The 26,182-nt window shown below is 43.9% G+C and overlaps 1 protein-coding gene across 1 annotated transcript in view; it reads left to right on the top strand.

Moving 5' to 3' along the window:
* The first annotated feature begins 327 nt into the window (after positions 1-327).
* The window catches only part of LOC141960991 (ral guanine nucleotide dissociation stimulator-like 1), a 43,913-nt gene continuing 18,058 nt past the window's right edge, over positions 328-26,182 (top strand). Inside the window, exons 1-7 of the mRNA XM_074907426.1 lie at positions 328-449; positions 1,446-1,556; positions 8,490-8,695; positions 15,163-15,240; positions 18,002-18,186; positions 21,454-21,578; positions 22,267-22,482. Of these exons, the coding sequence (XP_074763527.1) occupies positions 423-449; positions 1,446-1,556; positions 8,490-8,695; positions 15,163-15,240; positions 18,002-18,186; positions 21,454-21,578; positions 22,267-22,482 (948 nt within the window). The 5' untranslated portion in view covers positions 328-422. The remainder of the gene's footprint in view (positions 450-1,445; positions 1,557-8,489; positions 8,696-15,162; positions 15,241-18,001; positions 18,187-21,453; positions 21,579-22,266; positions 22,483-26,182) is intronic.

The following is a 26,182-nucleotide window of genomic DNA, read 5'->3' as shown; positions in this document are numbered from 1 at the left end:
CGCCCGCGGGCACCGGGCGCTGCCGGTGCGGCTGCACCCGGGCGGCGGCGGGAAGGAGGCGCTGCCCGCCGGCCCCGTCCCCGCTGGAAGCCGAGCGGGACGCGCCGCACCTTGTCCCTCTTCCAGGGAGCTGGGGGCGGGTGAACGCCCCGCTCCGGGCGGCGGAGCCCCGGCGAGCGGCAGCCCCGCGGCCGCTCCCGGCGCGGCGCCGGGCAGGGACGACTGAATCCGCCGCAACTTGTCGGCCGGCGGTAAACAGGAAGCCCCTCGGCGGGGCCGGGGCCGGGCCGAGGCGGGGCCTGGCGCGGCCGCCCGCCCTCCCGCCTCCCGCGCCGCGGAGCCGAGGGGCCGCACGGCTCGGCCCGGCCCGGCCCGCGGCGGCGGCGGCGTGCCCCGTCGAGGCGCCCGGGAAGGCGCCGAGAATGAAATTGCTGTGGAAAGCGAAAATGGTAACCGGGCGTCCCGTCCGCCCCTTGCCCTGCCCGCGGGGTGCCGGTGCCGGCGGGGTGGCCCGGGCGCGCCGCTCCCCGCAGCCTCGCCGGAGCCGCAGCGCGCTGCCGCCTCCCTGCTCGTCGCCGCTCGGAGCGATGCTGCCTTCCCCAGGAACCGTGAGCCCGTGCCTGGGGCCGGGAGGGTGCTCCGGAGGGGGGCAGTCCCCCACCCCCCGGAGAAGCGGGGACGCGGGGGCTCTGCCTGCGCTTTTGTCCGGGTAATCAGCTGGGGAACGAGGAGTCATTGCAGCACCTGTTCGCTTCAAGTTTGGAGGACGTTGCGCTACTTCTTTTTCTGTTATCCTTGTTATTTTTTTTAACCCGCTTTCTAGTGTTTGTGAGTTTTAAAGCCTCGACTCCGTAAAGTTTTTCGTAGCTTGGAATAATAGGTTTTGAAAAGCAAACCACCGGCTCTTTGGATCCGTCCTGTCAAAAGAAATAAAAGGTTGGTGTATTTTAAACTTCGAAGCTAACAAGCATTTAAAGGCTGCCTGCCTAAGTAATTCTGCAGTTTTAAAAAGTGCAATTCCTTCCATAAATGAAAGGCCAAAGAGATTAATTGCTTTGGGAAAGGGGGGAGGGGAGGGAAGAGAAGATTGCTAATCAAACCCAAACCGTTTCCTTAGAAAAGACTTTATACAACTATTTAAAGTACGTGCTAGTCTAGGAAAAACAGTTGAATGGGAAGTCAAGGTATCTTGATACCACAGGAGAGGACAGTTTGCCAAGAGTATCTCCAGAACATATCCTCAATCTGAAAGTATCCCGTATTGCTTTGATTGTTGTATTTACTTTGTGCAGCCCATCTTCTGCCCTCAGGTCTGTGTGAAGCAGTACAGCACCTGGGGTAGAGTGCGGTTAGCAGAGGAGTGAAAATGTTCTTTTTCTCTCTCTCTTTTTGTTTTTGTTTTGGTTTGGTTTGGTTTTTTTCCCCCTTTCTCCTTTCCCTGGCAGAGCGCAATTCAGGATGTGGATGAAGAGGTGGAAGAGGGAGCCGTTTTCCATGTCACCCTGAAACGAGTGCAGGTTCAGCACGCTGCCAAGGAAGGAGCAAACTGGATAGGCGTAAGTAAAGCTGGCGCGGTGGCGTTTTGGAAGGCTGCTCATGGGCTTTGGAGCCTGCTCCAGGGAGCTGAATTCCACACGAATCGCTAGGATAGTAACTTTTAGCACTGACTGCTCTCACTGTTGAAAAAACCCAAAACGCTGAAGTTGACTGCCTGGGTCATCTGAAATAACTCTCTCCTTGTGTTGACTCTTTTCTTGACATGCAGACAAGCTTTGACCAGTTGTGGCGAGGGGTCGGATGATACTTAGTGCAGGAGTAAGGATCTTAGCTTATGGCCTGAGAAGCTGAACATTTAGCAGTTGTTTCAGACTGGGCTATGGCTTGTTTCTGCTGCTAGGAACCTATCTCAGGTCTTCCAAATTAGTAGTCATAGTATTTTGACTAATGAAGATCTGTCGGAAGTTAGCGGAAACTTCCTGAGAAGTTAAGTGAATATAGGTTTGGGTCTTATTTTTGTAGTGCTTTCTCAGCTAGGTTAGAAATTACTTGTCTGCATGTCTGCAGGAATTCCAGCCCTGTACTGTTTGTCAAAGGTACATTTCAAAGCATGAAGGCTTTAGTGGTAAGTAGATTGAGCTTAAATGCACACGCACTCAATTTGGCATGCTGCCCAGTGCTTCACCTCTGTCAGGCCAAGTCCCCAGCTGATAGAAAATGTCCTCACTTCATTGGAATCAGTGCAGCTGTGGCAGTTTGAGCCAGATCTTCAGGAGCTGGCTCTAGCTTTCGTATTGTTTTGTTATGTTTCTATATTTTCTTCAGGATCAGAGGCAATGATGTAAGAACTTGGTTTGATGTAGTATCCAGATTGATGTTTTAAAGACTTTTAAAACTGCCCCGAGACTTACATCAAATCGTGTTCTTGTGAAGTTCCATGACATAAAGCAATGCAGCGGTGCTGAACCCACAGTCAAGAAAGATAAGCAAATTCTGTCCTGCATAGAGATAGTGCTTAGAAGCTCCCCTTCCTATGTTTCCAAGAAGTACATAGAGTTCCAGTCAGAACAGATAATTTCAAATCTGCTTCCTTCGAGTGTCAGATTTCCCACCTGTGCCTCCTGTTTTTCCCAGGAAAAAATAGTAGGAAGTATTTACGAGCTCCTGTAAATAGATCAGGCTAGAGAAAAAGGCATATTGGTAACTGGAATAAAAGTTTTAAGAGGAGTAGCAAGGCATTTGAATGACGTGGCTAGAAAGAGAAGGTTGTATGAGGTTCAGCTTACTCCCGAGGCTGTAAAGGCAGCCTATAGGGAGGCTGGCACCTGTGTGTTGAACCGGATGGTGCTATTGTCCATGAAGCAAAGACAGCAAAGCAGAAAAGACGGGTGAAAAATTTAGAGTTCTGTGGTGTTTGTTGGTCTTGAACTGACAGCCAGGTACCCATGAAATGAACCAAGGACAAGCTGAATCATAGCTTAGCCAGAAGCAGATAAGAACAGTAGAGCAGTGGCTGTAAAAGTAGATTAGCTGCTGAACACCTGAATTTCTGTTGCCAGGAGCAGTATGCTGACAGAGTATGAGTGGCGTCGGGAGAGGTGAACTCCAGTCAGTGGTTTTATGTAAATAGTAAACTGAAAAGTAAACAGTTAGTTGGCAGAGAAAGGAAAAAGCAGCAGGTAGAGAAGGAAGTGGAGAGATGGGGGGAATGTTTAAGAGGTGAGAGACTGAAAGAGATTTTGATTAGCTGAGGGATGGGACTGTGGAGGGCAAAAGGGGCAAGAGAAAGTGTATGATGTGGATGGCATCCACTGGACAAATGAAAGGATTAGAGGACGACGACGGGAAAGAAACTTCTGCATTTGTGAAATGATAGAAATGAGAATTGTTCAAGGGTTCCTTTGCAAGGAGGAACAAGGGCTGGAGAATTTGAGGAGCTGGGACTGCAGGTGTGGAATGAGATTGAATTGAAATACTGAAACTGCTTGACTGTGGAGGGGACACAGTTGAAGATAGGAGGGATGGAAAAAAGGCCTTTCTCTTGAAGATGCTTGGCCTGGTGGTTGTGTTTGTGCCGTATGCCAGTGGATGCATACACTGAAGATGAACCACAGCTAGGGGCTAGCAGAATGGGCCTTACGTTAGTGGAAAGAGAAAAGAAGGAATGGGGTAAGACAGTAAGGCAGGAAGAAAATGATTGACCATGTAAATAGCAAAGAGGCAAGTGAGGGGGTAGTTTAAGGCTACCTGGTTAGAGGAATGTTCTCAGCAACTGGCCAGAATTGTACCAAGGCAGTAGATACTAGTGCCGGCCAGTTCTTTCATCCAGTATGAGGTGATGCTGTGTCAGTGCGATTTGCCTTAAGTTCTGTAGAAAGGTAAGTAGAGTAGGTCTGTGAGATGCTTAGCTTTACAGTGGCACACTTGGAAACTGTGGAATGTGTTTGGTGAAGTCAAGTAAGGTAGGAAGTTCAGATAGTTGAATGTATGAGCTTGGAAGTTGGAGAGACCAAACTGCAAACACTACCTTGACTTCTAGTTTGAATAAGGGAAAAAACCTTTCAGACCAGGGTGCATGAATAATGATCTAAGAAAGATTTTATTTTTTTTTTTTAGGAGTTAGACTTTGAGAAATAGAGAAAAGCTCTTGTCAGCAGAGAAAGCTGTATCTAAGAGTTAAACTAAGAGTTGGTGAAGTCAAGCCTCACAAAGGAAGTGAACACAAACAGATCAAGTTTTGTCAGCCATATGAGAACAACAAAAGAATAAGTCTGCTTCCTAGAGAGAATGAGATAGGAATTAAAATTAATCTATATATAACCCAAAAAACCAAATGAATTTTTACCTGTTTTCTATAAGGATGACAAAGGTCAACCTAGAGGTTGATGGTAATGATGGCGCGTGGGGCTTTTTCATGTCTTCAAGCTTTGTCTCCGAGAGCTTAATGTGCCCATGCTGGGCATCTGGTAGTGTCCAGCCCCAAACTACCAAGGAACGGGTGTAAGAAATGATAGTCAAGCAGCAAGAAGTTTTAATTCATCGATCAAGTCAGAAATGCTGTTGTATGGCTGGAGAACAGCAGCGGTGCCTGTATTTGGCGTGGGGAAGGTGTGATTTAGGTGGGTAGGAGACAGTGATCTCATGAAGATAACTGCTCTGATTTAAAAAAGCTGTGGGCTTAAACTGTTTGAAAATCTGCTCATCTTGAATCTTGAAATCACTGAAAAAAATTAGGGATGATAAAATATTTTTAAGTACCTGTTGAAGAGGAGCTGCTGCTGCAGCTTTAATATGTGAAATAATATAAGCACGAACAATCCCTACAAGTCTCTTAAAATGATTTCTAGCAGTTTAATGTTTTGCTGACAAACTCAGTTTTAGATTTTCAGGGTTTGGTGTTGGTTTTTTGGTTTGCTTTGGTTTTTGGTGTGGGGTTTGTTTTTATTTTTTTTTTAACTTTCTCCCAGTATGATATCTTGGGGAAGTTGCAGTGTTGCAATTAGCAGAGAAATTTGTGCGCGTATCGTACTTGGGAGCAGATTCAGCCCTTGTTTGGTACACATTCACCTTAGTGAATGAGACGCCTTTACACACGCTGAGTAGAATATGGCCGTAAATCAGTACATCATGGTTTGGACAATCTGCTGGATAGAAAATTAATAGTTAAATACGGTGGTGCAGGCGTTCTTCCCTGTTTGAAAGTGGTTGCATTGTATAAGTGGTTATTGTCAAAAGTCTATTTTAATTGTACGATGAAAAGTCAGCAAGAAAATGTAGTGGTTTTTTTTCTCCTGAGCAAGTTTTGCTTCGGGAAAATTTGAATGGAGGCGGGTGATGTATAGCACCAATAACAAACAGTATTCTTATAGTGTTTCTGTAATGGTGATGCCATATATAATTCTATATGTACCTTTAAGTCAGGTGTATAACAGATTATACACCTTTATATCAGCCATGAGATCCACGGAACAAAGTTTTTCAAGTTATTCTGGTGTAATTTCACTCATTCCCTGTGGGGTTGCGTTTGGGGTAACAGTGGGGTTTGGTGCAGTAGTACTGTGTGTTGCCTTGTCTATTTATAAGAGGTATGAATGGGTTCATGACACAAGCCCAAGTTGCCAGTCTGTTTGAGCAGATGTAAACCCACAGTGCTTCCAGAAATTCTTACAGCTTGCACCCAAGCTTGTGTTCCCTGCATCAGCCTGTGTGTTTCTGCAGCCGTGGGGTGAACTTGTGCGGGTTAAACCTGAGCCTACGAGGTGAAATAAAGGGCTCTGTTTTGGCTGGACCACTTTCCCAGCCCACTTGGCTGCAGCAGGTGGACAGAAAAGGGCCTCTGGGAATGGCTTCTTTCAGTGGCTTAAACTCAGGGTGAAATGGTGCCATTTTGCAGTTGAGATGTGGCTGCAAGTCTCCTAGGGCCTCTGCTTACCTACTGCATCTATACTCTTTACAGGCTGTTGACAGGTCTTTGTGTCTTGATGGTGCAAGATGATCCTGGCTCTTCCAGGCCTTCCTACAGACACAGAGGCACTTTTCTGCCAAAAATCTGTGCCTGGGCCCACTTCTTGTTAGAAAGCCCAGAACACTGTGGGATACTGCTGTTATTCCTGATTTTTCTTTTCCTGTCTGGTCTGTTTGTTTGGTTTTGGTTTTGGGGTTTTGTTTTTGTTTTTTAATACAGGAGGTTGTATTTTAATGTAGCAGTAAGAGTTTGTTGGACCTTGTTTAAGCTGGGAAATGAGATGTCCTCGTGCCAGAGTAGCAGGGCTTTAGACTAATATTAAAGACCTCTATCTTGTTTTAAACAAAAAAGGGTGTCTATTGTAAATAATTCAAAAGCAATGGAAGGTCGTGATGTAAATATGAAGTGGATGGGTGATCCGTTCCTAATTATTTTATGAATAGGTTAACTTTTTTCTTTGTGCTTTTGTCAATATACCAAGCCAGAGTTGGTAGTGACTCTAAGTCATTAAGATGCCGTCTTCATGTCCTCAGTCTAGTCCCAAGGTGTTGTGTTAATGTTGGAATATCGTTAGCCTTGTTGTTTCTAACTCATACCTTAGCAGGCAGTTTCTGGAGCAAAACGTCTGGTCAAACTGTCCATGAACTTCATATTCAGTCCTGGTGGTGGTTGGTCGGGATGAATTTGAGACACGTCAAGGAACCATGGAGAAACTCAGAATATGGATTGTCTTGTTACTTAGGGGAGCCTCTCAGTCTGTACAAATAACCGACTCGATATTCCAAACTCAGAAGAGCTGTTAAATTATAAACCGTTACTGTAAGGCTGTGAAATGTGACCTAATGATATGCTGTTACTGCGTGATCTCATGATACAGCAGAAGCTCTTACTAGGAGGGGAGGCTGTGATTCCGAAGAGAACCATCACAGCAGTCCCAGCTGAAGACATGCTGTGGGTGAGTATGTAAGGAGGAAATCTGCAGCGGAATAATGCTGCGATGAAAATGGTTGAACTCCTTAGTTTTTATCCTGAGGTTGCAGGAGAGTTGATGATGCAAAGACTAAGTACTAGAGTGTTGTGTGTTCATGTCCAGTGCAAGTTTGTTTCCTGTAGTATTCTTCTACTGATATATCTAATCTAACCTAAGAAGATTTAAGATTCCCTCCCCCCCCCCTTGAAATATTTCATGACGGCTTGATTTCTCCTTTGCATAATGCCATTAATCCTAGCTAGGATTTGACTTTGTAAAGTCAGTGGAAGTGAATAAAAGTAACTACTTCAAAAAGGTATTTCATTCGTTCAGATGATCTTCCAATAGTTTATTAACATAAATCATAGTGATGTCTGGGGATTTTTGACAGGATTTTTCATTTCACTCATGGTTGCGGACACTCGAATGGGCTCAAGCCATTTCTTTCTCTCAAGGAAAATTACTTTTTTGTTACTGGAGTTCCATTAGTGCTGGTGATATGTGATTATGCACGTCATGTAACTGTGACTGAGGTAAAAGAGCAGGTGTGTCACGGCATGTTTTCCTCAAGCTGAGGATGCAGTCCATCAGTCAGTTTGGTCCCCATTAAACAGCAGCAACAGAAAGAGAACTGTACACCTCCCCATGCTGCCTCTGTAGTTCGGCCTTTCTTAGGTTAGTGATCTGAACATTCCTTCCCAGAGACAGTCAACTCAAGAGGTAGAGGGAAATCTTCTGTTTGATTGCTCTTGTTGATGTATTTGATTTATAATCTCATTTTAAAGTTTTTATCCCACATACTTAACAAATCAGTATTTAAAGTAGTCACAAAAATAATTTTCTGAACCGTCCTCTAAATAATGGCAGAATTGAAGGGAATGTTTCTAGTTATTTCAGACTTAAACCAGTCTGTAAGCATGACAACCAAATGCTGTCTAAGCCCCTCCCCCCAACACCAAACCCTAAATTTGTTGACAAATCTTGTGCCAAATGAAAACTGTAAGAGAAGATGGAAATGTTCTAATGGTAAGTTTGCAAGATGACGTTGGCACCCTCCTTGCAAAAGTATCATGAAATGTTTCACATCCAGATGTGTTCATGACCTTGGGTTCTGTGTGGCAACCCAAAGTTGGTATTTTCAGAAAGGGAATCACAAGTGCTGATGCCAAAGTTGTGGTCAGTTTTCATGTTTATTCAGAAGTTAATGGGGCACTGAGTTACCACTATTGTTCCTCCCAGTAATAATATTATTTGTGGTGTGATGGATTTTCTTTTAGATGATAATATCTGATGGGATCATAAGCCAACTTAATAGCAGTTGGACTGTAAAAGATTGTGTGGAGCGTAGAAGTTATCTTCAAGATAAACTTACTGAAAACCTCTGCTATTCGATACGGCATTTGGTGTTCATTTAGCCAAAAGTGACAAAATCACGTAGTAACTAAAGATGGAGTATTGAGGTGAAAGATGGAATTTAATCTTTGTTTCATTGTGAAAGCTGTGTCCGGGATCTGGCTTCTGTCTGATTTTTGTGATTGTTTTGTTTCAACTTTGTAGGCTGGAGGGGACGAGTTCCCTCCAGAACATACTGTCAGCCAGTATGAAACCTGCAAAATCCGGACAATAAAAGCTGGGACTCTGGACAGACTTGTGAAGAATCTTCTGACAGCTTTTGGAGACAGGGATTTCACCTACACCAGTATATTTCTGTCTACATACCGTGCCTTTGCTTCTGCTAAGGAAGTACTGGAAATTCTTGAGAGGTAAGAGCCAGTATACAGTGGGAACTGAGCCATCATTTACATGATAGGGGGATGTGCTCAGCAATTTCTCCCATTACTTTTAGAGGACATGGACTTAATAACCCAATGGAAAGATATCAAGAGTCCTGCAAAATTCAGAATTTCAGCATAAAGATAAAATGTGTAAATGCATGCTGCCCACATCCCAGCTGTCATTAAAGCGTAGTCATCAGGCAGCAAAAGTGTGCCGTGTCTGACTGCTAAGGATCCAAACTAGGACCAACGCAAGAAAATTAGTACAGCTTCCCTCTACCCACCCCTCAAAAAAAAAAAAAGAATGCATGGGCTGCAAAGTCATACCTAGAATAGATTAGTATGTTTTTCTGGATACTGATATTTTTGGACCTACACTCTCCTGTTTGGGAGCTGCTGATTTGAGACAGGGATTGTACAAACATAAGAAAGAATTCAATGTCCCCTTCTAGTACTTCACGTGAACATGCAGTCATAAGTATTTGCAGACAGCAGAAGAACTGGATGATATTCTAGGAATAGCTTAGGGTAAGACTGTTAAATCACATCTGCTGTATCTGTATAAATGCTTAGAACCCACAAGATTAGTTTTCTCACACTGAATTCTAATTGGGACATGATTAGATCGGAGGTGATCTTATTTTGGGAGGAGAATATTTACTGCATTTTCCCAGTCAAGTTTGTGTAGATTATATTTACTTTAAAGAGGAGCTGACTTGCCAAGTGACAGTGTGTCGTGAGAGTGTCTTGCTTCCTAAGCCTGTAAATTGCCAGAGAGGCACAGATTTATCAGAGGAGCCAATAGCTGTGTGCATATAGATTGTCCCTTTTAGCCAGTAACATTTTGTGTATGATTTATTTTACTGACTTTTATAAAAGACACATTTTTAACAGAAAAAGTTGGAATAAATAAATAGTGAGTTGAATTGAATGGAATTTTTCTTTGAATTGCAAACGCTATCTGTACAGACCTGGGATTCTTGCATGTGAAGCCTTAGACTGATACTTCCACCTCTTCTTTTTGTCCTTTGAAACATTTTGGATTACTTTGTTAAGAGTTCTGACATGAACCTCCTGGACACAAACTGGCAGCCCGCTAGGTGTTCTCTACCTGATGTTACGAGGATGTTGTAGCACAAGCACTTAAAGATGCACTTACTCTCCTCTGACTGTTCAGATTAATTTCAGGTGCCTGACACCCTTAGTTGGGCACAGAATGCGTAAAATCAGCTTGCCTTATTCTGGACTGTGCGTAATTGTCCGCTTTCATTCATGAAAGCTGGCTGTAAGGAACCATGAACTCCGTTATGGAGCTGTATGTCTGAAACAGGGGGCACTGCCGTTGAGAATGAAGGGCATAATCCTGCCTTCGAGGCACATGCGCTGCCTGTGTAGGTGAGAGATTTTGCTTTGCACTTTTGGAGTCGTGCCCATGGTTTCCTCTTTCCCAGTGGTAATTTTCAGAGTGCCGTGGGCCCTTCCCACTCGTGACAAGTGTGTCAGTAGTTTTGGCACAAGTGGGCACTTGTCACCTCGAGAACTTTGTGGGAAATCCCTCTTGGAGTAGGAAGAAATGGCAACTACTAGAGAAAGAGAAGCTGCGTTGGAGAAAGTGGTTGTGTTGCAGCCTCATTGCGCCCTGGAATATTGCTCTGGGCAAGGATGGAGTGCAAACAGGCAGAAAGGGTCTTGGACCTGTGAGCAAGGAAAATGTTTTGGTTGATTCCTCCTGTGTGCAGGCTGCTTCATGTAAGTGAACTGTCTGTCTCTTGAGGACTTGTTTCCTCCTAAGTGAAATAATCTTCAAGCTCCTTAGTTTTGCCCAAGTGTTAGATTCCATATTTGTAGTTTGAGCTTTTTAGTTGTTGATGAGACTTGTGTATGAATTATGCTATTTAGGATTTTGCTTTTATTCAGTAGGAGTTCCTCTAAACACCCGTCTCATTTTTTCAGGTGCGGAAACCCAGAGCCCTCAAGCTGTGAAGAGGATGTAAGCCAGGATTCCTCTGAATCCAAACCAGTCCTGGGGACGTAAGTGTGTTTCTTCACTGTTATTTTGCACAGGAAGCCCCAGTCAGGATTCGGTACTGGGGGAGGCTGTGGGCAGCATAGATGTTGCTTCCTTTGAAATTTCAGAGCACTGTTGGCTTGCTTAAAGAGGCTTGTGTAAAGGCCACATATCACCGGTCTGGTAAGATATCCAGCCCTATAACGCAGAGATCTTTCTGTCAGGGAAATTGTCTCAGAATTCAACATGAGACGAACACATCTAGGCCAAGAGTTAGTTGATTCAACAAAGGAGGAGTGTTTGTTTCCCCTGCACTTTTTTGGTGGTAAATGGTTATGGCTCGTGACTGATTTCATTGTGCATGACAGCAGTGTCTGCAGACCGAAGCTGGGGTTGTTTCAGGCAGCGTGTGTATGCGTGTTTCTTTGCCACTAGTGCCCCTGTGATTTACAGTGTTGCTTTTAGAGTGAGATTTAGATTCTGAAGTCATCCGAATTTGCAAGAAAAAGAGCAAAGCTGTTTTGAAGTGCAGTTAAAGGGGTGAAAAAGGGGTTTTCTTATCCTCCTAGCACCATATGAACGTGGATTTTATCTGTAGATGTCGGGTGTAAAAATGTGCCTTAGGTCTTCAGCATTTGTTCTTTGACAGCGGTGTGATCTGTGGTTTGCATGCATTGTGGTGGTGAAGAGTAGCTGCAACGTTATATTTGATTACAGTATGAAGATGCTCTATTCTTGTCAGCGTTACTGAGGATTGTTTTTCTATGAATGTCTCAGCTTCCACCAGTTAAGAAGACCTTAGTTTTTTTTATCAGTGCACTGACTTCTCAAGGCGTCACTGAAGAAGAAGCCTTTAGCTTCCTTTTGTTTTGAGGTGGAAGAAAAATGTGGAACTCTTCTGTCATGTCCACATGTCACACAGTCCAATCAAGACTGAGAAATACGCTGCACTGTTTTAATTCCTGAGATTCAGGCAGACTGTCGATTCAATTCTGTTCTACAATACCGAGCGTGGTCTTCCCACTGCTTACCTCCCTGCTTTTCTGATGGCTTGTGTGTTGGGATTAGGGGGGTTTTGAGTCTGGCTTAAAAGGGTTCAAGCATCCCCAGTCCAGAACTGTGCCGTTAACATACTGAACACCTTCCTGTCCTCCGTTGTCTGAATGGATTGGTTGGACAGTGAGGTCGCTTTGCCTTCTGTCACTCACGCAGCAACTGTTTTGCTTAAGCACCAGAGATAAATTGGTAAAAGCTCCTTGGCTGTGAGCATTTCAGTAGCTGTCTCTGACAAGAAGAGATGTAGAGCTTAATTAATGTCTGTAAATGACACAGGACTCTCCGAGGCTTTAGTTAGAAACACATGTTATCGCTTGTTAGGTTTGGTTTTTTTTAGCACTTAGCAAGGACAGCAAGCTAGAAGCTCTACTGATTTGGGCTGTTCCTCTTGCCCCATGAGACTCAACGTGGGAGCTCAATTCTCTGATTTTTTTTCCTGGCTGCTGTGACAGAGAGCTATCAGTATTTTCCTCCCCTTTGCCATGAGAAGTCATCAAAGAACAGCTGGTAGTTAAAAATTCATCACAAGCACCAAGAAGGCAGTGTTCTGTAATGGGTAGAGGCAGTAGTAGGCAGCCAGCAGGTTCCCACACTGCCATGCAAAATGAGCTCCAGGGTCTCTTCCAGCTTTGGGCAACCCATTTGACTTTCCCCTTTCCCAGTCAGTCCAGGCACAGAATATGAGCTACAGCAGTACCCTTCCTGCAGAATAGATGAAGCATTTGTACTGGGGATGAGGAGAATAATTTCACCAGTGTAAATCAGGTTGGGATTAGTCCCCCAACTGCCGTGTCATGGACCCAAAGGAGCTTGGTTATGAGATGGAGAACACTCAGTGTGTTTATGTATCTCAGAATAGACCTGCAAGTCCCGTGCCAGGGCTTGAGTGCGCTTGTGGCACAGCCTCGTTTGAGAGCCTTGTGGGAGCTCATTGTCTACATGTGAAATCTGTGTTCATATTTGAACTCCTCTCGTGATCTCGTAACTTGAGGAAGGAGAGGTCCTCCTGGTATGCTTGTCCATTTTGCAGCTATTAACAGGATAGACCTGAGCCACTATATCTGTCTTTTTGAGGATTTGAACTTTAAAAGCCAAGTGCCTGGTTGTCAGGAGCACAGAGTACAGATGTTCTTTGAGCTGACACATCAGTGTGTCTGGCTGGATGCTTGTGGTCAGAGGTTTTTACTGAGAGCATGGCCCTTCATGGAATATCAGTGGGAGTGTGGGATACCGTTATTGCACGAGGGTTTTGTGAAGTGGGGTTATTGGAACAGGTATCAGGGAAGGTTTCTGTAGATGTGAAAAATACGGCCATTGGAGGGCTAAGCTCTCACAGCTAACTACAGAGCGCGGCCCTAAGCGTTTGGTGAAGTGGATAGGACCTGCTGCAAACCAGGGCTGTTGTCACTTGGTCATCTCAGCTGTTTTTCTGATGGCAGTGGAGCTCATGAGATCGGCTTCTCTAGAAGACGGTTTCTTCTTTCCTGAACATCTTCCCCCGCTTTCCCTGACAGCAATACCTGTAAGTCACCACCCCTCGTGCCCGCAGCAGCACTTATGACTCCATGATGTACAGAATCAGTTGTTCTGGCCTATAGTAATCAGAACAGAGGAGTAGCGTAAGAACTCCTAGCTTTTGATTTTGGCTCTCCCGCTTAGGTAGGTAAGGAACAAGGCACGGATAAGCCATCTGTGCTTTTCTTTTGTGTCAGGAAAGGGGTATGATCCTACTTGCTTTGTAGGGACGTTATGTGGCTCAATTAATAGCGATGTTGAAATGCCTAAGTGCCAGTCCTGCTGTGATTGTGATAATAGCTGTGGTTGCTCAAGTGCAGTAACTTTGCAGCCAGGTAAGAAGTCAGACGAGGAAAGAGCAGCCACCCTGGGGAGCAGACCGTACAGTTAGATTTACTACCGTGAGCTTTACCTCTCAGTCTGTACTAATTCTGACATAGAGCACGGGGAGCAATACAAATTGACAGTGCACGTATCCAAGAATGTAAAACTGTTGAGGAATTCATTCTTCTGAACGGGTAATTCTTCCTATACCCTCAGTTTTGGATTCTATGTTTCGGGCACAGGTATCTTTGAAGAATAAAATACGAAAGGACAGCAAGTTTGTGGGGGTGCTAGTAACTTTAAAGAGGAGCTGACTTGCCAAGTGACAGTGTGTCGTGAGAGTGTCTTGCTTCCTAGGCCTGTAAATTGCCAAAGAGGCACAGATTTATCAGAGGAGCCAACAGCTGTGTGCGTATAGATTGTCCCTTTTAGCCAGTAATATTTTGTGTATGATTTATTTTACTGACTTTTATAAAAGACACGTTTTTAACAGAAAAAGTTGGAATAAATAAATAGTGAGTTGAATTGAATGGAATTTTTCTTTGAATTGCAAACGCTATCTGTACAGACCTGGGATTCTTGCGTGTGAAGCCTTAGACTGATACTTCCACCTCTTCTTTTTGTCCTTTGAAACATTTTGGATGACTTTGTTAAGAGTTCTGACATGAACCTCCTGGACACAAACTGGCAGCCCGCTAGGTGTTCTCTATCTGATGTTACGAGGATGTTGTAGCACAAGCACTTAAAGATGCACTTACTCTCCTCTGACTGTTCAGATTAATTTCAGGTGCCTGACACCCTTAGTTGGGCACAGAATGCGTAAAATCAGCTTGCCTTATTCTGGACTGTGCGTAATTGTCCGCTTTCATTCATGAAAGCTGGCTGTAAGGAACCATGAACTCCGTTATGGAGCTGTATGTCTGAAACAGGGGGCACTGCCGTTGAGAATGAAGGGCATAATCCTGCCTTCGAGGCACATGCGCTGCCTGTGTAGGTGAGAGATTTTGCTTTGCACTTTTGGAGTCGTGCCCATGGTTTCCTCTTTCCCAGTGGTAATTTTCAGAGTGCCGTGGGCCCTTCCCACTCGTGACAAGTGTGTCAGTAGTTTTGGCACAAGTGGGCACTTGTCACCTCGAGAACTTTGTGGGAAATCCCTCTTGGAGTAGGAAGAAATGGCAACTACTAGAGAAAGAGAAGCTGCGTTGGAGAAAGTGGTTGTGTTGCAGCCTCATTGCGCCCTGGAATATTGCTCTGGGCAAGGATGGAGTGCAAACAGGCAGAAAGGGTCTTGGAGCTGTGAGCAAGGAAAATGTTTTGGTTGATTCCTCCTGTGTGCAGGCTGCTTCATGTAAGTGAACTGTCTGTCTCTTGAGGACTTGTTTCCTCCTAAGTGAAATAATCTTCAAGCTCCTTAGTTTTGCCCAAGTGTTAGATTCCATATTTGTAGTTTGAGCTTTTTAGTTGTTGATGAGACTTGTGTATGAATTATGCTATTTAGGATTTTGCTTTTATTCAGTAGGAGTTCCTCTAAACACCCGTCTCATTTTTTCAGGTGCGGAAACCCAGAGCCCTCAGGCTGTGAAGAGGATGTAAGCCAGGATTCCTCTGAATCCAAACCAGTCCTGGGGACGTAAGTGTGTTTCTTCACTGTTATTTTGCACAGGAAGCCCCAGTCAGGATTCGGTACTGGGGGAGGCTGTGGGCAGCATAGATGTTGCTTCCTTTGAAATTTCAGAGCACTGTTGGCTTGCTTAAAGAGGCTTGTGTAAAGGCCACATATCACCGGTCTGGTAAGATATCCAGCCCTATAATGCAGAGATCTTTCTGTCAGGGAAATTGTCTCAGAATTCAACATGAGACGAACACATCTAGGCCAAGAGTTAGTTGATTCAACAAAGGAGGAGTGTTTGTTTCCCCTGCTTTACCTCTGGTGGTAAATGGTTATGGCTTGTGACTGATTTCATTGTGCATGACAGCAGTGTCTGCAGACCGAAGCTGGGGTTGTTTCAGGCAGCGTGTGTATGCGTGTTTCTTTGCCACTAGTGCCCCTGTGATCTACAGTGTTGCTTTTAGAGTGAGATTTAAATTCTGAAGTCATCCGAATTTGCAAGAAAAAGAGCAAAGCTGTTCTGAAGTGCAGTTAAAGGGGTAAAGAACGGGTTTGCTTATCCTCCTAGCACCATTTATGTGACTACTGGCTGGAAGAGATTTGAAATACAGGGATGGCTTCCTTGTCAAGGGGGAAATTTTCAGGACTTCCTTTTCTCAGGAAATTTAGAGGTTTCTTTTGCCTTTTACTCTGGAACAAGGGGCTTTTTTCCCTTTCACGTTATGTCCTACTCTGTCACAGTAGGTGATTATGAGGCAGTGGCTGTGGACAGTGTGTCATGTTATGTGACTGCACACAAAAGTCCTTTTCCCTAATCCCTCTGTCAGCTCATGCGAATAAAATTCTCTTTACATCGTTTTTTGAGATGCTGTCTGTGTCTTCCCAGCCTGTAATATGTGCTGTGGCCCGTGGTCGTAGTGCACCAACATAGACATGGTGAGCTACCGGCACGTTGCTGTGACGAACCACAGATCTCAACAGAAAATGCAGCAGAAAAAAAGAAAAGTTGATAGTTACTTTTTTTATCCAGGCTTGAAGTTTCTTAAAACTTGAAGTAATTTGATTATTTCGGCAGACTTTGTTTTGTTTTTTTCACACTCAGTTGAAATTTGTCAACAGCATTGTGAGTTATCTCTGGAAATCCATAGCATGAATTTTACATCTTGTTACAAAATCAAGTTGAAATGATGGGAAGTCCCTGCAAAGACAGGATTTAAAGAATTTCCCATAAGCATCCATTTGTGGAGTATCTATGTACCGATCCCAATAGGTGGGTGTGGGTTAAAACCTGCATAAACCAGGAAAAGGAGATAAACAGATCGCTTCCCTCCGTTTCAGGCAGGGTTGAAACCGCATTGATGCATCAGCTCTGGTTTCCCCTCATCCCTCTCAGTCTGTGTTAGGCTTGTCCATGGGCAGTTCTCTGCAGTTGGTGTCTTTTTAGCTACATGTGTCCAAGAAGGCGTGCGATAACTTTCCTGAACAAGATCCAGTGCTCCTCTAACTCCTTAAGCGTTCCTCTTCCAGCATAACCGAGCATAACCTTTTTGCATGGTGTAATTTGACAAACCCTCCCTGTCTTTGAGCTAAGGGTAAACTCAAGGTTCTGCTGATACATTTTTTTGTTAAACGCATTTCATCCTGAGATTAGCAAGGCCAGTCTGTCTTCTGGGTTCAGCTGTCTTGGCGCTTCAAGCTCGATACTGGGCGCTGCCCGTGCTGCACATGTCACGGTTAGGGTGTTATCTTCACAGATGAGGCAATCTCACTGTGTATGTTCATGGGGGTTAGGTTCAGGCTTAGATGGCTTTTTCACAGAAGCCAAGGTTTCCTTCAGTCTTTCTCCTAAGACAGCAGATCGTGAGTAGTATGGGTTGGAGGACAATGCAGCTTCAGCTTGGTCCCTAGACTTGGCAGCAGCAATTGATGGGAGGAAGGGCAGCAAAGGAAGCGTTTGATTTAGCGCTTCCACGGGGAAGCTGCCACCCTGAATGCGTCCAGAGGAGGTCAACCAAGGTGGTGGCAGGGCTGGAGGCATGTCCTGTGAGGAGCGGCTGAGGACCTTGGGCTTGTCTGGTTTGGAGAAAAGGAGGCTGAGGGGCGACCTCATGGCTCTCTGCAGCTTCCTGAGGAGGGGACGTGGAGAGGGAGGTGCTGAGCTCTTCTCCCTGGGATCCAGGGACAGGACGCATGGGAATGGTTCAGGGCTGTGCCAGGGGAGGTTCAGGCTGGGCATTAGGAAGCATTTCTTTACTGAGAGAGTGGTCAAACCCTGGAACAGACTTCCCAGAGAGGTGGTCAACGCCCCAAGGCTGTCAGTGTTTGAGAGGCATTTGGACCATGCCCTTAACAACGTGCCGTAACTTTTGGTCAGCCCTGAAGTGGTCAGGCAGTCGGACTTAGATGATCGTTGTAGGTCCCTTCCAACTGAAATAATCTGTTCTATTCTATCAATTTTTGATGTCCTGAATTTAATAGAAGAGTCTCCATATAGCTTAAGTGGATTTGATTCTTTATTCGTTTTCATTTGGGGACTATAATCAGATCCACTTGGGGGAGGGCAAATCAGGAGCAACTTCATGAGGTCCCTGGCAAAATCTGAGTGATATCTTAATAAGATTCCATGTATAAAAATTAAATTCTGTGCTCAAAAAAGTCTTCATACTGCCTTCATGTGGGGTATGAATGCCTGTGTTTTTATTGTTGTATTAGACACAGACACCTGTGGTTGCATCAATACATGCTGTTTACAACCAGTGCGTTCTTGTGTATTTGCTCTTAGTGAAGTAGCATCAATCTTAGGAGCCTGGCTTGATCAGTGTACGGAGGATTTCAGAGAGCCGCCTGACTACCCATGTTTGATGAAGCTGTTGGATTACTTGAAGAAGAATATCCCTGGCTCTGACCTGGAGAGGAGGGCGCAGAACCTCTTGGAGAAGTTCCAGAACCAAGAAGTGGAAAAGGACGGTAAGTTACCTTTCCCTTCTGCCTTCCTGTTCTCCCGGACTGTATGGTGACACAGGGGTTTGTGTGGAGTACACTTCACTAACTCGTAGGCTAATTGATTATATTGTGAGGCTCACCAGGGACTTTTTTCTTGTTTCTTTCTTTAAAAAAAAATCTCTGTGAGGCTGCAGGTTCTGTGCGGGATGAAAGAGTCCTATAGTGTAGGTGCCTATGCCTGTTCATTGTGGGGTGGATTGGGAAATCCAGCACTTGTCTAATATTTAGCCAAAACTTTGAGATTACTGCAGCAACTAAGTCGTTAATTGTCAGCGCCCTTCCCATGTCATGGAATTAAAACACACAGCAGGTCTCTAGCTGTTTTTTTCATTTCAACACACATGCACCAAGAAAAGCCCAAACCAGCAGAAAGAAAAATACAGAGCTGTGACAAAAGACAGCTTGAGTCGCAAACCTTGTTGTCGTGCAGCTTTTCTTCCTAGGTACCATCATGACAAAGGAAGTGTCTGTGGCTGTTTTTTTCCAGTTTGAGTGGTCGGCTGCTGGTATCCAAGGACAGAGGAAAAACTGACGTTATCGGGGGTCACAGACGCTGAAACAATAGTGAACTGTAGTAACACAAATACGCTGCGTGCAGCGTCAAGCTTGACACATACCCTTATCCCGGTCAGAAAGCTTCCTGTGGCATAAGCCGAAAAATCCTAGGAGCTCACATAGAATGAGAACTAGACCCACTTCCAGCTTTCATAGAGGGGCAAGAGGGAATGATTCATGTACTAAAGGCTAAAGGAAATGAGAGCAAAAAACCCCATTTCATCCCATGAAAATCACGTCTGACGGATGTTCCAGAAATACCATGTCAAAGCGTAATACTGTGAAATGCCAAATTAACTCGGTCATTAACTCATACATGAAAAGAAGTACTGCGGAGAGCCCAGGCGTTTTCCTTATTGGACATGGGTAAATGAACAGGATTGCTGATAGGTGCCTATTTGTGTCCTTTCCTGGGTTTGATTCCCCCTGGTCAAACAAGGAAAGCTCGCGAGAGCTATATTTGGGTTTGACTGTAGTTCAAAGTGAACAGAAGTTCCCAGTAGCCCTGCTTCTGCATTTGTTTCCTCACATAACAGCTGAAAAGGTTCTTTTCTGAGTTACAGATGGGTGAGTTTGAATGATAGCAGTTTCCAAATTGCAGCAGAATAGAGGCTGTTAATTACAGAATAAAATAAGAGGAGGAGACCGCAAGTAACCTGTGGGGTTAGAAGAGTTTTAGACTTGTCGCTTACTTTATCAGAGCTCCATCTTTGTTTATTTCTGCGATTTCTTGCAAAACTCTTAATGTGTGGTCTGGCATCAAGGCTTGCTGATAATTATTGTCCCAAAGCATTCATATTGTGCTATGAATTTACAAATTTGGGTCCTAATCCTACAGTTTGATTGGCGTAATCAGACCTCCATTCAGCGCTGCCATCAGCCATGCCGGTAGATTAGACTGCAGTATCAGATACGTAGATAAAAGCCATTTCTGGCCTCAATTCTTGCTGCTTGAGCAATGCAAATCAAGGTGAGTCAGAGACTGCAAATTCAAAAGGGGCACGTGGTTGCTGTCAGTGAAGTCAAGAGGGCAGCTGGGCTTTGAGGGGGACCTAAACGGATCAGCGATTTGAAGATGATGAGATACTTGAGTACGAGAGAATTCCAGCTTCTTGGACAGCAGGGAAAAGACTGGTTACACATTTATGAAGGTGAAGGAGAAAAGAGAAAAAAAGGCATGAAAAAAGCAAAGGCAAATTCTTGCGTTGCACTCCAGGACCTGATTTTAAAGGCACTGGGAGATTTTGAGTAGGGTTGCAACTTTGCGATGAGGATTTTCACTGAATTTCAAGGCGGAAGGGAAAATGAGGAGTTACACAGCCAGAAAGAGGGAGAAGAAGGTGTAACTCTCGTAACAGTTTGGTAGAAATCCATTTAATTATGCGCGGTGTTACAAAACAGTCACGGAAAAATAATGGTGGAACAGAGGTCTCCCTTTATTGCGTTTAGCTCTGTCAATAAATTGTGCAGTTGGAATGTGCAGATGGAAGTCTGGATAGAGCCTCTAGTTAATAATTTGTCACATCAGAACTGTAGCAATTTACATTGATGATTAGGTTTTGCTAATAAACAAAGAAAGGAAAACTGAAGTATTTCAAAAAACAATGATAAAATATCGCAGTCTGCTTTTGTCGCTTTAATATCTGTTCTGCTTTAACTGGTTATGAAGTATTGCACAACACACTCTGAAATGCACTGGTTGTTTTTGTTAATGAAATCTCACTAGTAGTAAACTCAGCACTTTCACTGTTAGTCTTCAACAAGTCCATTTTTTTTCCCTCCCTTCTCATGGAGTTACTGTCACCTTACAGTAAAAGGGATTAGGAAGAGGATTTCTTTTCAGAGATTTTCTGTTTGGCTTCCTCCTCTACCATGGGAAACAAGGGCATATTTCTTTGTGTTTTAATGTGGCTTTGTTCTCAACCTGTGGGAGCCAAAAGGTGACATGGGAACATCTGTGAAATCCTTTCCCTTCTGCACTGGATCTGGTCCCTTGATGAGGACAGCTCTCCTCTCTCACCTCTTCATTGCTGCCCAGGGCAGATTTAGAAGCAGCATTCAGCTGAATGCTGTAGGTGCTCACTGTTCTCCCTTTTCTGGGCAGAAATCCCAGAGAGGGAAGGTGAGGGATGCTGGAATAAACTCTCTTCAGTGTAGTTTATGTAAGCACAAATGGTGCCAAGAAATCTGATCTCTCCTTTTAGTTCCCCGCATGGGAGCTGGAATCTGGATATAAGAGCACTCCTAATGCAATATTTTGGGGATATAACTGCAGTCTTGTTCTTTTTCAGTTTGGTTTACTTTTGGTGTTTCAGATTATAAGATGCATTAATACTAAAAGGTAGATTAACAGAATTCTGCAATGTTAATAAGAAATTTTTGTTGGGGCATTCTTCTTTCAGAAGAATGTTTAGTGAATGGGTTAAGTCACTTCTCTGCTAAGAGACCCTGAACAGCTCAGTTCTCTTTTCCTTCCACCTTTTCTTTGCCAATTTAATCTTCTGGTCATCATCTTTCTCACAAAAATATGCAGCACAGTGGGGCTATTAGGTCAGGCAGGACCCTTTGTGTGTTCTGCTATAATATAGAGAGTGGTGGTTTAAAATAAACAAACATCTGCTTTGATTCACTGTTTGCTGTATAAATTTACCAAGTCGTGTTTTCCATCCTGGACAGATGGGTTCCGTGTTGCTTCCCTCTGTAACCTACGTGATGAAGAGGAAATGGACATCAGCAGGCCAGAAGAATTCTCTTTTTTCCAGGCAGACCTTGTGGCAGAACAGTTGACGTACATGGATGCAGTATGTAGAGTATATGTACTACTTGAAATGCTGGGGTAAATAGTGTGGGGCTTCTAAAAATTTTTTTTAAAGATATGTCAATGTAAGTATAGTGTTCCAGAAAAGGTCTGTTGTTGGGACACAGAACACAGCTCTGCTTGGTTATCCAAACTTGCTTCATTCATTGGGCTTTTTCCTTCAGTCATTCCAAAGATTATTTTTTTTTAAATTAAAATAAGCGTGAATGTATACTGTGTAGCCTTTTCTGCAAAGCTCAGTATTTGTACACCGGAGAAATAGCACATTTTTATGACGTATACTAAAGATGTATAGGTACTCTTAAATGCAGTGCTCTGATATGATTTGTCTGTATCAATCTCCTTCAAAATATCATGATAGAAAAGAATTTCCCCTTGGTTTTCCCAGGAGTGTTTAGCTGTCAGTTCTTTTAGGGCATCAAGCCTATAAAGTGTCTATTTCTGCCAAATATACAATAGACATATATATATATATTAAAGTATATACACTTTATGTATAAAAAATAGAAAGTGTACATACTGCCAAAGCGTGTATTTCAAACTAACGGAAAACAAATATTTACCTTTTAATGCCATATTAGATTTAGATCCGTGTAAACATGCATTTCTTCTTGTGGATAGTAGAGATTTAGGAGAACCCTGCTGACCTAGACACCTCTATTTCCCTCTAGGAACTCTTCAAGAAGGTTGTGCCCTACCACTGTTTGGGATGCATCTGGTCTCGAAGGAATAAGAAAGAATATAAGCACCTGGCGCTGACCATCAGGGCTACCATCTCACAGTTCAATGTCGTTACCAAATGTGTGGTCAGCACTATCCTGAAGGACAAGGAGCTCAAATCACAGCAAAGAGCCAAGATCATTGAGAAATGGATTCATACTGCACATGTAAGGCATTTATTCTAGACTGTTTAATGTTTCTCGTGTGGGTGCCTTGGAGTGGGGGAGTTGGAAGGGGAGGAAGGTGTTGGATGCGTTGGTCCCAGGCCATCTTAGCTCTAATGCTTTCTATTTTTGACTGCCTTTCTTTGTAACAGTAGATGAAGTGTTGCCCTTCCTCAGTTGCTTCCCCACCATGGAAGTGGGGTTGGTGCTTGTCTCTTTGGTTGGGGAGTGCTAATTAATGGGTGAGGCAGGTCCTGTGTCTTGCAGATGGGGAGTGCCACGTACTTGATGATGCAACATTTATGGGAAGATGGGTATAAATTCAACCAGTTCACTTCCCTGGAACTAAATGCTGCTCGTATCAGGGAAGGAAGAGAAGTGATGGTTGATACCATCCAAAGGTTAGACTTGTTTGCAGAAGAAAGTCTAACAAGAAAGGAGTCGGACTGGCAGCGGTGCAAGCAGCAGGCACAGTCAGGATAAGCTTTGCACTTGCCTGCCTTTGGCCATTCGTGTTCAGCCGGTGAGCATCATGCTCCCTCTCCTGCGTCGATGAACGCCATGGGACTTGAAATCAGATGTGGTGGAAGACAGCACAACTGTTTGTGTCTTATACCTTTACATATGTGTGTGTACATGTGAAAGTAAAGCAAATACAAGGTTTGAAGTAAGTGCAGAGAAAGCTAACACTTCTAGGAAGTAGTAGCCTCTTCAACACTTGTACAATTGCACTTGTATGCTCCCAGCGGCAGCGTTGTTAGTCCTGGCACCTGAGCTTTGGCAGCTGCATGGTTCAGGAGGCTGGTGTGGGGAAGAAGTCTTTCACCTCTTTTGGCACTTCCCTTGACTCATTGTTCTCGTCTGATGGCTGCTTTATAGCCCCTGTGAATGGATTAGGAAGTTTGATTCCTATTGTCTGTGGGCAGATCTTTAAGCTGCAGAGGGTACCAGCTGAAGGGGCCTTCGTGGGGCAGCCTGGGCTGCAGCCTGGGCGAGCAAGTACGAAGCAGCTTCCTGCTGGTCCCAGGGAGCAGGGAGGCCCGGGAAGCCAGGACAGGGACCGCTCTCGGCATACTTGTTCTGTGGATGGAGCACTTTGATCTCCACCTCTGTTGCTTCAGTGCTTCTCCCTGTACTTAGTTCATACACATAATTCAATGCTCCAGTCTTAGCTAAGCACGTGAAAAATGCAGGAGCACGCTCTACAAAATAATTGCACATGTCGAACAGCTAGTTGCATATCTGCTTAGCTGCCCACTTCTGAAGAAAGCTGCTTGCTTTTTGCGTGCAAATGAATGTTTTGAATAGTTAGATGTCTGAATTAGAAAATAATCCACTCATTAAAGTGCAGTTATTCACGGACTGCTGACTCTGTAACTAAGCAGCGTGGAGTTCCACGTTTGTTATTTGTTCGTGACTTTTGGATCCAGTTTCTTGGTTTACAGGATAAACTGAATACTTTTCTGAACTGCCAGCCCTCTCTGCTCCACCTAGATCTGGGGTTCCTGAGCAGGAGCAGCCAATTTTACTCACACGATTTTTTCTTTAAAACTGAAAAGGAACATTGAAATCGTTAATACCCTGTTATGCTTAATCTTTTAAAATCAAAGTTGCTTCTGCGCAGTATTCTTTCTGGTTTCCGCCCTGTGAAGGGCACAGCATGAAACAATGTTATTCAGAGCAGTCTTAAAAATTCTTCCTATATATAAATGAAAGCTTGCTAAAGTTTAGTCTGCAATCAGTTAAATCATTGAGAACACCAAATCCAGGATTGAATTCCTAATGTGCTGTGGGTGCGTATGCCTGGTCGTGAACCTTCTGCGTCACTGACAATGTAGATGTATCATCAGTATTTGGGTTAGGAGATTAACGACGTCTGAATTAGTGATGCACTTGTGTTGGAAGACTAATGGCGTCTAGATTGATGATGGCTAAAAGCAAAAGAATTTGTGCTTGTTATGGAAGAAACAGATAAGAAGGGATTCCTTTAAAATAGCAAAGCAGAAACTTATCTACCGGCTGCCCGCGGTTAGTAGTCCTTATTGAAAGTGCTGACAGGAACTAGTTTTTGAAATGAGCATGCGCTAGAGCAGCACACGCATTTACCGTTATTTTTAGAATGTACAAGAATATATAAGGACTTGTTTTTCTAATAAACTTTGGAGCTTGACTGTTAACCATATTGGTGTGTGTCTTGTCCCACAACCTCGTCCTGCAACAATATGCTTTAGATTATGCAACGTGCAGTTAAGTCAAGATGGTTCCAAATTGGATCTTCCAGTGCAAACTCCTGTTGTGTTTGAGAAATCTCAGTGCTGAGAATTTGTGCCTCTCGATCCATGTTCTCCCCGGTCTGAATTTCAAGTTGAACTTAAAGAAAGCAGGGTCTTGTTCTTAAATGTGTCGGTCTCTGAAGAAGAGCCGTTACGTGGTTCCTTTGGCTGCAAAGTTTGCAAGAAGAGCTTTCAGGTCTTGCATGTCCTACCACGTGATTGTGAACTTGGTCTTCATCTAGCCTAACTGCTAACCTGCTTCAAGTGCTGCTGTGTGCCTAGTCAGTCTTCTTAAACCACGCTTTGTTAAATGTAGCCTCCTAAGTTGCCCAAAGATTTTTATATTTTTTTTTAGGTAAATAAATGGGAGTAAATGTACTTGCCTTAGTCGTGCAGTCAATTTTAATGCAACTTGTGAACAGAGTTGCTGATATACCAAGGTCTGACTTCTGTTTATGTTAAGGTTGCTTTACATTGATTCAGTCCTACAAAGGAAATAAAGTATGTCTATTTTCACTGTAAGGATCCTTTACATATTCAGCATTATTAGTGTAATAATGAGTCCCGTCAAAATTTGCAAAGTGGAATTGTAGTTTGGATTTGGATATATTCTCATCTACATGCAACAGTCAAATGGGCACGTGTTTTGTCTGTTAATTTGCCTGTACAGACACCTGTTAGTGAGAGCTTGTATTTGCAAGAGTTTAAGTCTGTGGTGCCCGGGCGTTCTAGTTCATGAGCCACCAACAGATTTACAGGAGTTCCTTGAAGAGTCTCAGGCCAGACTTTCCCTCTCCTCCTTGCTTGCACCTGCTTTACCAGGAATCTGTGCTGTCTTTTTGAGAACTAGGTTTTTCAGTATCCTTTTCCATCCAACCTTTTCCCCCAGAGAAACTGTAAGAAATGCCTATGAACCAGTCCCTCTGTTAGGATTTGGTACTGACTCTGGAAAAGCTGGGAATTTTTTTTCTCTTGAACAGTGTGCACGTACTTGAATAACAGGTTATTCCTTTGCATGTCTTCATTTTTAATTGACGCTTAGATGATTGAGGGTTTACATTTTAAATACCACCTATAAAGAGGCAAAGCCTGTTTTTTCCTCTAAAGGGTAAAAGGGATTGGTAACTCTAAAGAGTTTTTTAAGAAGTGTAAGATTTGTGCTTTTTAGCCTGGCTTCATGGACTCAGTTCCACTTTTATTTTTACTGGGACAACTGGAAGCTGTACCACTGCAACATCACCACAAATACATGAAAGTGAGGAAAGCAAGATATAAATGCCAAAGCCCATAAAGTGTTTGTTGGCTGGGGGGGTGGCGGGGGGGAGTGGTATTTTTGATGCTCCATATTTGTACAGCTGCCTGCTTAGCAGTGAGAATGTGTAGCGAGCATGACACCGGTCAAACAGAAGAGCACTAACATATTCGTTATG

Source organism: Athene noctua, chromosome 5, assembly GCF_965140245.1.
Source record: "Athene noctua chromosome 5, bAthNoc1.hap1.1, whole genome shotgun sequence".
NCBI classification, from domain to species: Eukaryota; Metazoa; Chordata; class Aves; order Strigiformes; family Strigidae; genus Athene; species Athene noctua.
This window is presented reverse-complemented; position numbering and strand designations above follow the sequence as displayed.